This window comes from Acanthisitta chloris, unplaced genomic scaffold (genome assembly GCF_000695815.1).
Source record: "Acanthisitta chloris isolate BGI_N310 unplaced genomic scaffold, ASM69581v1 scaffold14890, whole genome shotgun sequence".
In the NCBI taxonomy this organism is placed as follows: Eukaryota; Metazoa; Chordata; class Aves; order Passeriformes; family Acanthisittidae; genus Acanthisitta; species Acanthisitta chloris.
Genome location: NW_008650069.1, coordinates 1111 through 14575, shown reverse-complemented (window position 1 = coordinate 14575; position 13465 = coordinate 1111). Strand labels below are relative to the sequence as shown.

Sequence of the window (13465 nt, the reverse complement as noted above, 5' to 3'; positions counted from 1 at the left end):
GCAGGTCACTGCTCCAATTAAGGCTTTTCAGTGTGAAAGAGGAACAGCTTGAGAAGTTTGAGAGAACTGCCACACACGGCCGACCCTTCCAGGAAGGGAAGTTGTGCTGTTTGGAAAGGGAGATGTTACGGGTGCTGCCAACAGTGCTCACTGCACAGCAAGGCTGGCAGAACTGTGCCAGGGAAGCTTAGGATCGTGCAATTGTTGAGGTTGGAAAACCCCTCTAAGATCATTGAGTCCAATCATTCCCCCAGCACTGCCAAGGCCACCACTAACCATGTCCCCAAGTGCCACATCCACATGGGTTTTCAATCCCTCTAGGGATGGTGACTCCACCACTGCCCTGGGCAGCTGTGCCAGGGCTGGACAACCTTTTCCAGGGAGAATTTTTCCCTAATATCCAGCCTAAACCTCCCCTGGTGTAACTTGAGGCTGTTTCCTCTTGTCCTGTCCCTTGTTCCCTGGGAGCAGAGCCTGAACCCACCTGGCTCCAACCTCCTTTCAAGCAGCTGTATAGAGTTAAGGTTGTTGTGGGCTTTTTAAAGCGTTGTGAACTGTTTTCCAAACTGACTATCAAAATAAATGCTTAAAGATTTAAAATGTACTGAGACCATGTGTGTTCAGTGTACTGGAAGGTGTTGCTGCCCATGGCAGGGGGTTGCAATGAGATGATACTTAAGGTTCCTTCCAACCCAAACCAGTTTGGGATTTAAACCTTCCTGCAAAATATCAGTGATCTGTGACTGGAGATGTGTGGTCCATGGGTCAATATAAATCATCCTTATTTTTACTTATCTAAATCAGGATATGCAAAAAATCACAGTAGCAATCATGAAAACAAGACTTGAACAAGAAAAAACAACATGTACCAAATATTAACTACAGACCTGGTATAGGCACAGTTACTACTTTTTTGGCTTGAGATTCTTTTGAGCAGTATTTATATTGTATTATACATAAGTTCTATGTTGCAAAGTTTCCTTCCTCCCCTTCATACAAGTAAATCCTTTGAAATCCCCAGAAAATCCCTATAACACACCTGTACAATGTTGCCAGTTTCAGTTTTCACACTGAGACCTTAAAAGTGTAATTTCTGTTGCTATTTCCAAATGTCAGCCATGGCCACAGGGAATGTTTCCTCTTTAAGTCCCTCCCAGTTAGTCAATAATTCACTTACCTTTAAATCATTACAAACTTTCCCAACACAATGGGGCAAACAGAGACTTTTTTACATGATCCTCAGCTGCTTCCATGTAGGGCCCAGGACAAATGGCTGAGCACTAAGAATGGATTATTCTGACTTCAGTGAATGGAAGTGTCTCCCCAAACCCCCAAACAGATCAGCTGAGCTACAACTGAAGTGTGACTTGAGACTGAGAATCTGAGCTGAATTCTGCTTAGCTGTGAAAGGACAAAAAATTGAGAACTCAAGCAAAGAAGAACTTAGAATCACAGAATCAACCAGGTTGGAAAAGAACTCCAAGATCATCAAGTCCAACCCTACCGTGGTCACTAGACCATGGCACTAAGTGCTACTTCCAGTCTCATCTCGAAAACCTCCAGGGATGGTGAATCCACCACCTCCCTGGGCAGCACATTCCAATGCCTGATCACTCTCTCCATAAAAAAATCTCTTCCTAATATCCAACCTAAACCTCCCCTGGTAGAGCTTGAGTCTGTGCCCTCTTGTCCTACTGCTGGTTGCCTGGGAGAAGAGACCAACCCTCACCTGACTGTAACCTCCTTTCAGGCAGTTGTAGAGGGTGATAAGGTCTCCCCTGAGCCTCCTCTTCTCCAGGCTAAACAGCCCCAGCTACCTCAGCCTCTCCTCAAGAATTAGGTTTCCATATTAAATTTGTAACTCAACTCAGTTCATTAAAGGTTTGTTTAATAACATACAGTTTAATGCTCATATCAGAGTAATAAATGCTTTTATGCTTTTGGGGTTTGTTACCATGTTTTTACTTTTCAGACATGTACTAAGTGCCAAATTGATGTTTTCATATCTTTCAATATCCAGAAGGAGTAACATCCTAACACCTATTTAAAGGCTCAGAGTCTCCACATTAACACGTTTTTAGTGAGAAATGAGAGTGTGGCTTTACCTGCAGTAAGTCAAAGTAGTGCAAGCAGTGATAGACTGGGATCAGCATGAGGCGGGGGAGGACATACTGCACAGCTTCTTTAAACCCTTCAGCAGTGGACTGAAAAGGAAAGATAAACAGGGTTATTTACACTGCAATACTCGAGCAGGGACTGCACAAGCTGGCACTGGCTGAAGACCAGCCAGACTCCCACACAATCCAGTGAACTTGTCACCAACTTCCCCCCAATGCCCTCTCCTCCCAAGTGTGTACTCTGTGCTTCCCTTTACATCCATAGCAATGTGGAGATGTCATCAAGTTCTGAAGAAATTATTGTATCTCCCTCAGAAACCGAGAATCACAAGTTTATGACTTAGAAAATGCGAAATATTTTCTCATTCCCAGCAGTTACTGAACACAAAGATTCAGGCAATGATGAGGAGAGCTTTGCCAAAGGACAGGGATCTTCCATACCCCCCTGCCATCTTCCATACCAGGACACCTGTTGATTAGAAACTGAATGACCTGATCTCCTTGTTGGAAACTTTGAAGTAGTGTGAAGGAACATCCATAGGAGAGCTTAAACCTTTCTAAGGTGATCACAGAATCCGAGACTGGTTTGGGTTGAAAGGACCTTAAAGCTCATCCAGTCCCACTGCCTGCCATGGGCAGGGACACCTTCCACCAGCCCAGGTTGCTCCAAGCCCCATCCAACCTGGCCTGGAACACTCCCAGGGATGGAGCAGTCAAAGCTTCTCTGGGCAACCTGTGCCAGTGCCTCAGCAGCCTCACAGCCAAGAACTCCTCCCTAATATCTGGTGATATTAGGACAAGAGATTAGCGATGGCAGTCAGAAAGGAGGACAGATTCACTGACTAAATAAGGCTCTGAGCTTTAAATTTAGGGAGGGAGGTAAAGAGCCTCACTCACTTCAAGTAGTATTTAGGAGTGAGATGATCCAGCTCAAGGGCTCAGAGCTGAAGAGGAAAAAATCACCGGAAGGAACAGCTCAGTGGAATCTCATCTTGCAGAGATGCCCCAGTGAACCCTACAAACTAAGCACCACTAACCTGGGTTTAACTGGGAGCAGAACTGACCCACCACTTGCTTAGCCGTTTCTTTAAGTGCATTTCTGCACACAAGCTCAGTCTGAGCAGCACCTTTAGATCTGCCATGTTGGTGGAAGGAAGTAATAAAGCTATAAAAAACTCTCAGATGTTCTTGCTGAGTAGCAACGACCAAGAAATTATTGAAGAACTGTTCAAGAAACCCCCCCAGTCTCAGCCTCAGCACTGAAGGAAGCTTGGGATACTTGTGGAAGGAAACGAAAATATGGTGTCTGGGTGCCTGTGTTTGGCTTTAAAAGGCTAAACACAAGCAGAAGTAGCAGTATGAGAATTCACCCTCTGTTCTCATGCAACAGTCTGGTGTGAGGCTAAAAACACCTGCCAAAGACTCATGGATGGGTCAGAGCTGTGCCCAGTTTTCACAGCAAGAGGCAGAGTCCAACTTTCTTACACTGGAAAAAGTGCAGAACCTCAACGATATCTTCCTCAGTAGGAAGTAAAGAATCACTGACAAAACCCAAACCTTTGAAACTTGAGTATTAAAGCCATTCAATATTTCTCACTTGCACTCACCTGGAAGTGGAGAGCAACTGCAGGTTTTGCCATTAAGTTGTTAAAATGCTCATGAAACTGTGGAGAGAGAATATCCTGGGACAAGGTTTCATATGGATCAAAGGCTTGTTCCTAAATACAAACAGAATGACATACATAAGTGAAGGATGCAAGAAATTTCTGTCCCAGCTGGTACAATCACTTCCCTTAAGAAGCTGATACACAAGAGGAACTTTTCAAGAAAACACTGATTTTGAAAGACAAATATTGAGTAAACCACAACCCTTTTTCACTTCCAACTTTTAACTACACATGATTTTCCTGGCATTCTTTAATCTCACCATCTACATGGCGAACACATACTTTGTCTTGCTGAAGCAGTGGGAAGCAAGACAAGTTCTTGCTTTCACCCCACTTCCCATGGAATGGCAATTTACCTCCTCTCTACCCATAAAGGACACCGTGGGAAGAAGTGAACTTGGGAGACTGTCACAGGGAAAATATCTCAGTGGGACAAAGCAACCAGTCTCAGGGGAAAGTCCTCTTATGCCATCAAGGGCTTCAGGTGCAAAAGTTATGGCTTTGGCAGGAATACCTGTGATTCCACAGTACCAGCTGCAACAGGATGGGATGCAAACCTGACAGCAGGAACAGTTTGGGCTGCTCACAGATCAGCACTCCTCAATCTCCCCATCCTCATGGCTAACACAAGTTCAACTGCACTGGGAAGCAAGAGAAGTTCTTGCTTTCACCCTATTTGCCATGGCATGGCAATCTACCTCCTCTCTGCCCATAAAGATCACCGTGGGAAGAAGTGAGGTAGAGGTGAACGTGGGAGACTGTCACAGGATACGTATCTTGGACTGGGACAAGCAAGTCTCAGGGGGAAGGTCTCTAATACCATCAAGGATTTCAGGTGCAAAAGTTACGCCTCTGGTTGGAGTATCTGTCTGGTATTCCACAGTATCAGCTAGAGCAGGATGGGATGCAAACCTGACTGCACATGAACCTCTGCAGGAACAGCTCAGCGCTGCTCAGATCAGCTGTGCCAAAGCCTGTCAGGCTGATCCCAGTCTCTGCAGATTCACTGGGCTGAATCACTCCTGAGTCGCTGGGTTAGCCGGAATAAGGCCTGGAGTAAGCACATTCCTCTTTGCACCTCGGTGCTTGCCAGGATACAGCCTGCTGAATTTGGGAACACCAACCACCACAAAAGGCTCATTTGAACATTGAGGTGAAGTCTCCAGTGTTCCCTTTGCAGAGGGCCAGAGGATTTCCTACCTTACTCATGGGGAGCTGCAATGAAACTCTGTGGGGAGGAGAGGCACAGAACTCTCTTTCCACATGCAAATTGTGATCAACACTCAACTGTCATCAAGTTTAATCATCACTGCCCACTGGCATTAGATTGGATCTGGGATGGAGGATGGATGGGGGGGAAAGGTTTGGTGCTTCAGCAGCTGGAGAGAATTATTAGACACACTCTGACTGACCAAATTAGTTTTCTTCAGCAGAATCTCAACCTAGCTTAAAGCCTGGTGGGTTTGTTTATTCCACACCTGCAAACACACAATGCAGGGGTCTTATATTTCCAACATCCAGACTAAAGACAGAGGACAGTAACATCAAGACACAGGACACAGCAGAGAGCAGAGCTGGAGCTACTGCTCACAGTGTAATTAATCCCCCTGTGAACCTCCCAGGGGAGCCAGGCCAACACACACTTAAGCTGTGCTGTCTTTTAAAACTTCTAATGCATTTTAGAAGTGGTTTCAGTTTCTTCCACTTAGTATTTGATCAGTATTTTGAGGTTTCGGTTTGTTTTTAAAACATCAGATGGAAACAAGCTGCATTAGGGATCTTCATCTTAAAAATAAAGAAGGGTTTTACACTTGTAATGTTGCAAAAGTTACTGAAATATGGAATTAATAGCCTTAAGCTGAGGGAGAGTAGATGTTCTTTCCTATGAGGGTGGTGAGGCACTGGCACAGGTTGCCCAGAAAAGCTGTGGCTGCCCCATCCCTGGCAGCGTTCAAAGCCAGGTTGGATGGGGCTTGGAAGAACCTGGTGTAGTGGAAAGTGCCTCTATCTGTGGCAGTGGAATGGAATGAGATGAGCTTTAAGGTCCTTCCAACCCAAACCACTCCAGGATTCTATGGACACATTAACCTGATGCCCATATAAGTTACCTTACTGCAGCACATAATTCTGGTTAGGTGTTTGCACATTTCAGCCCCTTCTGTTGTGTGTACTTGTTTCCACCTCCTTTTTTTTGTGGATACTTAAAACTTGGCTTATGGAAACATAAACAGCAGCCAAACAAATTTACAATGTAATTGTAAATTTACTGACAATGTATCTATCAGTTGCCATCTGCAGATCACTCCAAAGCAGGCACAGACACCCTCTGCCCTCGTCCTGAGCATCTCCAGCCTTCATCCATCTCCCACTTACAGGTGTCAGGCATCAGGTTTCTGAATCTCCTTCACACAAGGAAAATAGGTTTTGTTTTCCCCATACTTCCAAATATGTTTTACTTCCCCCACACTTCCTTATCTCAAAACCACAACAATATTCATGTTTTGAAACCTTCCAGAGACCTGATGCAGAAAAACAGACAGAGCAGGAAGATTCCAGTTTGCAAGGGCTGTTTGGTTTTAATTATCCTTCCAATAAGTTGAAGGACCTTTATAATGGAAACACTAAGAGAACAACCCTGGCAGTGCGATAAGCAGAGCAAATAAACACTTCACTTTCATATCTCTCCTTAATGATCCCTTTTGCAAACACTCACAGAGAGATGATCTCACCCTGTGAGATGATCAAATCAACAGCTCAGTTATTATGTAGGTCTTTCTCCATTATTTACTGAATTAATAAATTCAAACTTATTGCCTGCATAAAAAGGTTGGAAAAATAATCTGCTCTTCATTTCCTATTTAAGTTTTTCAGTGAAGGAAAAATCAGGTGAGATTTTTACTCATTGAAAAGGATCTGTTTCCCTTAAAGCACCAGATGACTAAGAGCAGCTTTTGCAATAAAATGAGATTTTGTTTCCCCCCCAAAAATGTTCAAATTTTAAGTCTTTTTGTTCATTTCTAATGTAATAGCTACTTTAATTCACTGACCAAACACTCCTCCTTATCATTATAAACCAATTATGCTTCAATAACTTAAGATCTATGACTTGGTCAACTGGACTTTCCTACTGATATGCCACAGGAGTGGTTTATTGAAGGAATGCCAAGAAAACTTTCAGGAATATTGCTAAGTGGGTGACACCTGAGCTCAAGGATGAATGTTCCTCGTGGCCACAAAAATGCAATCATTTCCCAGGGGGTATCAGTGTGTTTATTTTACAAATTGAACTTATATAAAAGTGAAATGGAAGTTTTATTGACACTTTTTTAATAAACATCATGATTTTAAGATAAAACCCATAAACTTGACATTCATGTGGTTCACCTGGTATGTTCTTTCTCTATCAGGCCAGAACAACTCATTGGCTTCTTCTGTAATACTCTGTGGTTTACATGACTGTCCTCACATTTTGGGTCAAAAAAATGGGGATTAATACACCTCTCAAGGAAAAGTAGATCCCATTAAACATGTCCAATGACAGCAAAACCTCCACTCTCACTTTGGTCATTCATTCCAAGAGTTTGCCCCTCAGGCAGTTAACAATGTGTGTTGTGTTCTAAGATGAATTGTCCTCTTGTCTTTCAGGTCCTGCTTTTTCCCTGTGCACCTCTGCTGAATTCCAGAGGTATTCTGCACCTATATTTAGGTCATGAGGTTACCTACACACTTATATTCTGACTAAACTGAGCTCTCACTGTAAAGCACTTTCTCAAAAGCTTTAGCTCTGTGACTCCTTCCTGTAGGCCTTGAAGTATTTCAATTCCCATTACACCACAAAAACTTGACAAAATAATTGCTAATCATGTTCCAGTACAAGCCACACAGTACAAGCAGTTTTCCTTCATTCTTACTCTTTAACACCTATTTTATAGGCCAATGGGTATCAACAGCATTTCTGCTACAACAGTGGTTTGACACTTCATTCCTTCCCAGTCCCTGCATCACCATTCAAGAGATAAAACAAAGCACATTTTGAGTGTTTTAATTACAACAAACCAAGAAACAACCCCAAACCAACACTGCACCTCTGCAAGATCCTCAAAGCAGCTGCCAGCCAGAGGATGAGGACTGCTTTCATCTGTCATTTCCACAGTGTCCTCAATCAATCCCAAAAGCTTCACTGTCAGCTCGTGAATATCTGAAATGTTGCTGAATATCACATCAATATCCTGCAAAAAGAAAACATTTCTTAGTGTGGCCAGAATAATTTATTTGGTTTATGTAAATATCAGAGTGGTTTTTTGTCCGAAGCAAGAGGCAAGTGGAGAGGAGCCAACAAAAAGCAAGGAAGAAAGCTAAATTCCATGGTCTTCCCAGCCCTGTGGGCTTGCCTAGGAACATCCAGCCTTGCCCAATTCTCACACCATTCTTCCCAGGCCAGAGCAGCTGTGGTCCTGGGACAGGCTGTTGGGTCTTTGGACAGAAACCTCTGGCTTTTCCAGCTGTTATTGCCCCTTCTGTTCATTCTTGTCCCTCAGAACACAACAGGATTTTACAGCAGTTCCAAGCTCAGATGTTCTACTACACAGGTAAAGCAGCTGCTGAGCTCCTTCAGCAGACACCACCTGGGTAGGGAGGAGGAATCAGCAGCTCCTTTCCCAAATTGTACTTGTAGATGTTTCAAATCCACACACCACCAAGGCAGCCCCTTCCAATGTCCTGCATTCCTCTCCTGGCCCCTCTGAACACACTGCTCAGAAGCCTCCTCTGCCCTAACTCAACACTGCATAGCTTGCCTGACCTCCTGCCACCACCCAGGCCATGACAACCTCTTTGTGGGAACATGTAGTCCTGAATTTTCTCATACCTGTTCCCATATAACACAAGAATATTCCAAAATATTGCTCCCTTCTCCTCCCAGCACCTTCATTTGAATTCTGTCCCCACATTTGCACAACTCTCTGATGCACTATCAGCTCCTGAGGAGCCTCCACACCCAGCTGGAATGGGAATGTCTCCTCCTGCCTCTTTTTAACCTGCTGGTGTCACTTAAAATTCCCAGCTCAGGTTCTGCTGGCCTGTTCCCCTTCTTCTCCTGCAGGAAGGATCCACTAATCTCTCCTTATTCCTCGTTTCCTTACCAGAGCTGTGTGCTTCCTTTTGAGCACTCTGAAAACAGAATTTGCCACATGTACAATTTCAATCAAACATTCCAATCACTTATCAAACAGAGATTCCCTTCACAGTTAGAGAATCCACAGCCAAGGGCTGTTTTACTTGGAATTTCTACAGGTAAGTGTGCCCTGGGGTAGACTTCAAATGTCAATACAGCAATTTCTCTGCATTTACTGTAGTAGGCAACTTATATTTGTGTTATGCAAAAGTGAAACAATTCCCTGCCAAAATATTCCAGCTGCTGCCTGCATTTGACAGGGAATTGTGTCCATTAAGCTTCACTCCAAGAGCAGCACTGTGCATACTGTTAATGGCAATTCCTCCCTTGGATTTCACACACAGACAACACTCATTACTCACTGACAGACAAGAAATCACATCGAATTTTACCTCCAACACACTGAATACAGAACTGATAATTTATGGCTGCTAATGAGCAATTAGCAACACACATCAGTAACTATTCAAGGACTCACTGTAGGTGTGAACAGTTTGCTGTTGGACAGAAAAGCTTCCCGAAATACTTTGATGATGAGGTTCAGCTCCCTCAGATATTGCCTTTCCTCTGCAATTTCATTCCTCACTAGGTCGTAGTAGTTGAGTTCCCCAGAAGAAGAAGGCTCGTCCTCACAGAGAGAAACCAATCCAATCTCATCCTGATCAAACATATCCATCAAAACCTAGCAAAGAGATTAAAAACAAATTACACCAAGCCTGATTTTCACACTTGGCTCAAGTTCAGCCATTTCAATGTGTTTGGAGAAACCCTTGGAGCTTTTAATACAATAGTTTCTGTGATCACTTTCACAAGGGAGTAATATTTAAACTTTGGCAGCAGGAGGCTGGATCAGTTGCCAAAGCCATTTTCCCCTTTGGAAGTTAGTACAACCTAGAAAACAAGTCACAATTCATGCAGGATCAACTTTGAAAACAAGGCATCTTACATAAGCTTTGGACAAAACCCTCCTGGTCAAGATAAAATGAAACCAAAATGTTTCTCCTTTTAATGGGGATGAAAAATAAAGGTCCTTTCTGTATTATGAAGAGCTGTCAAGACAAAGTGACATCAGGAAGGCTGTAACAGCAGAGAAATAACTATTTTCTGTTCTTCCTCAGCATAATTTTCTGTCCTTACACTGTTTGTAAGTACTATCGCTGTTTCCAAACTTACACAAGCTTAACTTAAACCTAAGTCTTTGCTCTGACAGGTCTGGGATGAACAAGGAGAAAAGCTGCAGCATTTGAGCAAGACCAATCTCTCCCTTCTTACCCTACTTCAGCAATACCTTCCAAATCAAATAGAAGTTTAAAAACCACTTCTAAATACTGGTTTAATCCCAATTCCTTACCTTATCTGCACACATGGATACTTTAATGTCCTGCTGGGAGATCTCAAAGTGTCGGATGTTGAAAACATAGTTCCCAGCCAGCTTTAAAATGTCAGCTGAGATGTATTCCAAGACAGCCACGATATACAGAGAGACATGGTAATCCACCTTATAGCCCAGGACCTCCTGCCAAGTGCAAACCAGAGAAAAAATGCTGCTTATTCCAGAAATTTAGAAAGACAGTTAACACACTGAGTTTTCTACTGAAATTGATCTTGTCTGTAACAGCCAGGGCTAGGGACATCGAATGGAACTGGAACATCTGACTCAAAGGAAAATCTTGTAAATACTTGTGTTGCTTTGTCATACATTAACAGATGAAAAGATACAGAACTTTCAATAATCCTTCCTCTAAAAATGACAGCCCTAAAAACAGGGCTCCTTCAGGGAAGGGATTTGATTGGAACCAATCCTGTACCTAAATTTTCATCTCTATCGGTCTTATTGGTCCCAGTCTGGACAGAGAGAACAGAGCAGGCTTCCTTGTCATAGAATTCCAGAATGGTTTCGATTGAAAGGGACCTTAAAGACACTCTCATTCCAAAGCCCTTCCAATAGCCCAGGTTGCTCCAAGGCCCATCCAGCCTGGCCTGGAACACTCCCAGGGAAGGAGGAGCCACAGTTGCTCTGGGCAACCTGTGCCAGTGCCTCACCACCCTCACAGCCAAGAATTCCTTCCCAATATCCCATCTATCCCTGCCCCCTGGCAGTGTGAGCCATTCCCCCTTGTCCTGTCCCTCCAGGCCCTTGCAAATAGTTTCTCTCCATCTTTCTTGTAGGCCCTTCAGGTACTGGGAGGTCACAATTAGGTCACTCCAAAGCTTCTCTTGTCCAGGGTGAACAATCCCAGCTCTCTCAGCCTTTCCTCACAGCAGGAGTGCTCCATCCCTATGATCATCTTGGTGGGTACGTAAAATAAAACTAAACTTTAACAATGAAATCCTAGACAGAAAAAACCAACCCATGATGAACACTGCATATCTATCCTTGTGACACCTGCTCCATGTTCTGCAGAGCTTGCACCACAGGGACTCTTCCCTGTGACAGGACCATCAGGATTAAGGACAGGGAAGCATGTCCGTTCGAATAAGGTAGTCTTGTTCTTACCATGTATTGGTGCATCCTCTAAAAATCAGATTCTGTGACTATCTTACACACATCTAAACCAGATTTGGTCAAAGAACACCAGTGGTGTCTATAAGATCTTATTTAAAGCTGTTTTCTTGCCTCCTGTCCCATCTCACTACCCATCACAACCTGAGGCACTGTGAGAACATACTGACTAGGCCTAAGAAAGTGCTTTAATTTCTGCTTGTGCTTCAGTGAAGTTCTCTCAACAGCTGGAAACACCTTTGCAGATCTCTTGATTTTTAAACCCAAGGCACCACTGACATTCAGCAGTAACTGCAAGGACACTGACACATCTTAGTTGACAGTACACAAGGAACAGGATCTACTTGTTCCCTCTTCTTCTATTTTGGCTTCTGCAGCATTTTGAAACAAATACAGGCATCAAAGCAGCTGCTGAAGTAGGGAAGGCATTTAAAGTTTTACCTGTCTTTAAAACTAACTGGTTTTTATAGTCATATTTCAAAGCAGAGTTACAGATTAACACACTGGTATCTTGAATATGATGAGTTTAGGGATCTACTTTTAGTACACCCTACAATAAATTCATCCTGTTTTATGGTGACTCTTTACTCCCTCAGCCAACACAGAAACTTCCCTAATTTCACTCAAATTAAAGGAATATGCCAAAGGTGATGCTGGAGGCAATAATACAGCTGGGGGTCTGAAGTACCTTCAATAAAGGATGGATTTTGTCCACAGGGAGCAGGAGAGGGTTTCTTCTTTTCTTTTTCTCTATGGCACACTGTGCATCAGCGATCGCCCACTTGTCTATTGGATGAGGAAATGTCTTTTGAACCCGCTCCTGTCCAAACACAGAGTGCACTGAGATCAACCACAGTCATCACAGAAAGGTTTAATACAACACAGAGCAGCAAATTACTTCCCCTGTTGTATAGACAATTATCCTCCCCCTCAGTGTTTGCAACACATTCTCCTAACTGTTCTCTCCATCTTACCCAACTCAACTTCTCTCTTTTCAACAACCCCAAACAAGAACTCTTTCAAAGCTCCTCAAATGCCTCCTGTTCCATGTACTTTGTAAGAGCAGCAAGGAAGCTCAGGTTTCTGTCTCTAATTCTAGTGGGAGGTGTCCCTGCCCATGGCAGAGGGTTGGAACAGGTGATCTTTAAGGTCCTTCCAACCCAAACCATTCTGGGATTCTATGCGATCAGGAGCTAAACAGTTTACAGTCTAAATGAAAAAGACAAGCTGGTATTGTTCCTGTTTCAGAAAAGATTGCAATTTGCACTACATCAGACAAAATTATGGCTGGAATGAAAAACTGAAGGATGAATCACAGATTCACAGAATTTACGGGTTGGAATGGACCTTTAGACATCATCCAGCCCGAAACCCCTGCCCTGGGCAGGGACACCTCCCACCAGAGCAGGTTGCTCAAGGCTTTAGCCAACCTGGCTGTGAACACTGCCAGGGTTGGGGCAGCCACAGCCTCCCTGGGCAACCTGTGCCACCGTCTCACCACTCTCACAGGGAAAAACTTTTTTCTCACATCCAATGTAGACTTTCCCTCCGTCAGTTTGAACCCAAATGAGCTGAGAAAAAATGGTGAAATTTATGTCTCCCTTGATTAAAGGATTTTTGCACCTATTCTGAAGTCCAACAACCTGAGGCCTACACAGGCAGGTTTGCCTAGAGGCAGCTTTCACTTGTTTGCATGTGGCCATTTAATGCTCAGCTCTCTGTGCCAGGCTAACACACAGTGACCTTTCCCCTTGGACAGCAGCTGACAGCTCTGGGTTGCTCCACTAAATAAACTTTCATTGACATCCTACCAGGAGATCATCCAAGAAATGGAGGTTATGTGGCACTCAGCTATACTTCAACTTTGGACCTGAATCCCAGACTGGTTTGGGTTGGAAGGACCTTAAAGTTCATCCAATTCCACCCCCTGCCATGGGCAGGGACACCTTCCACCAGCCCAGGTTGCTCCAAGCCCCATCCAACCTGGCCTGGAACCCTCCCAGGG

The 13465-nt window shown here is 43.8% G+C and overlaps 1 protein-coding gene across 1 annotated transcript in view; it reads right to left on the bottom strand.

The window, feature by feature from the left end:
• SOS2 (son of sevenless homolog 2 (Drosophila)) overlaps positions 1-12280 on the bottom strand; it is a gene marked incomplete at both ends in the record, with an annotated part of 28992 nt that extends 16712 nt beyond the window's left edge. Inside the window, 7 exons of the mRNA XM_009083612.1 lie at positions 485-509; positions 2106-2204; positions 3725-3835; positions 7870-8013; positions 9436-9639; positions 10309-10473; positions 12149-12280. Coding sequence (XP_009081860.1) covers positions 485-509; positions 2106-2204; positions 3725-3835; positions 7870-8013; positions 9436-9639; positions 10309-10473; positions 12149-12280 — 880 coding nt within the window. The remainder of the gene's footprint in view (positions 1-484; positions 510-2105; positions 2205-3724; positions 3836-7869; positions 8014-9435; positions 9640-10308; positions 10474-12148) is intronic.
• Positions 12281-13465: the final 1185 nt, after the last annotated feature.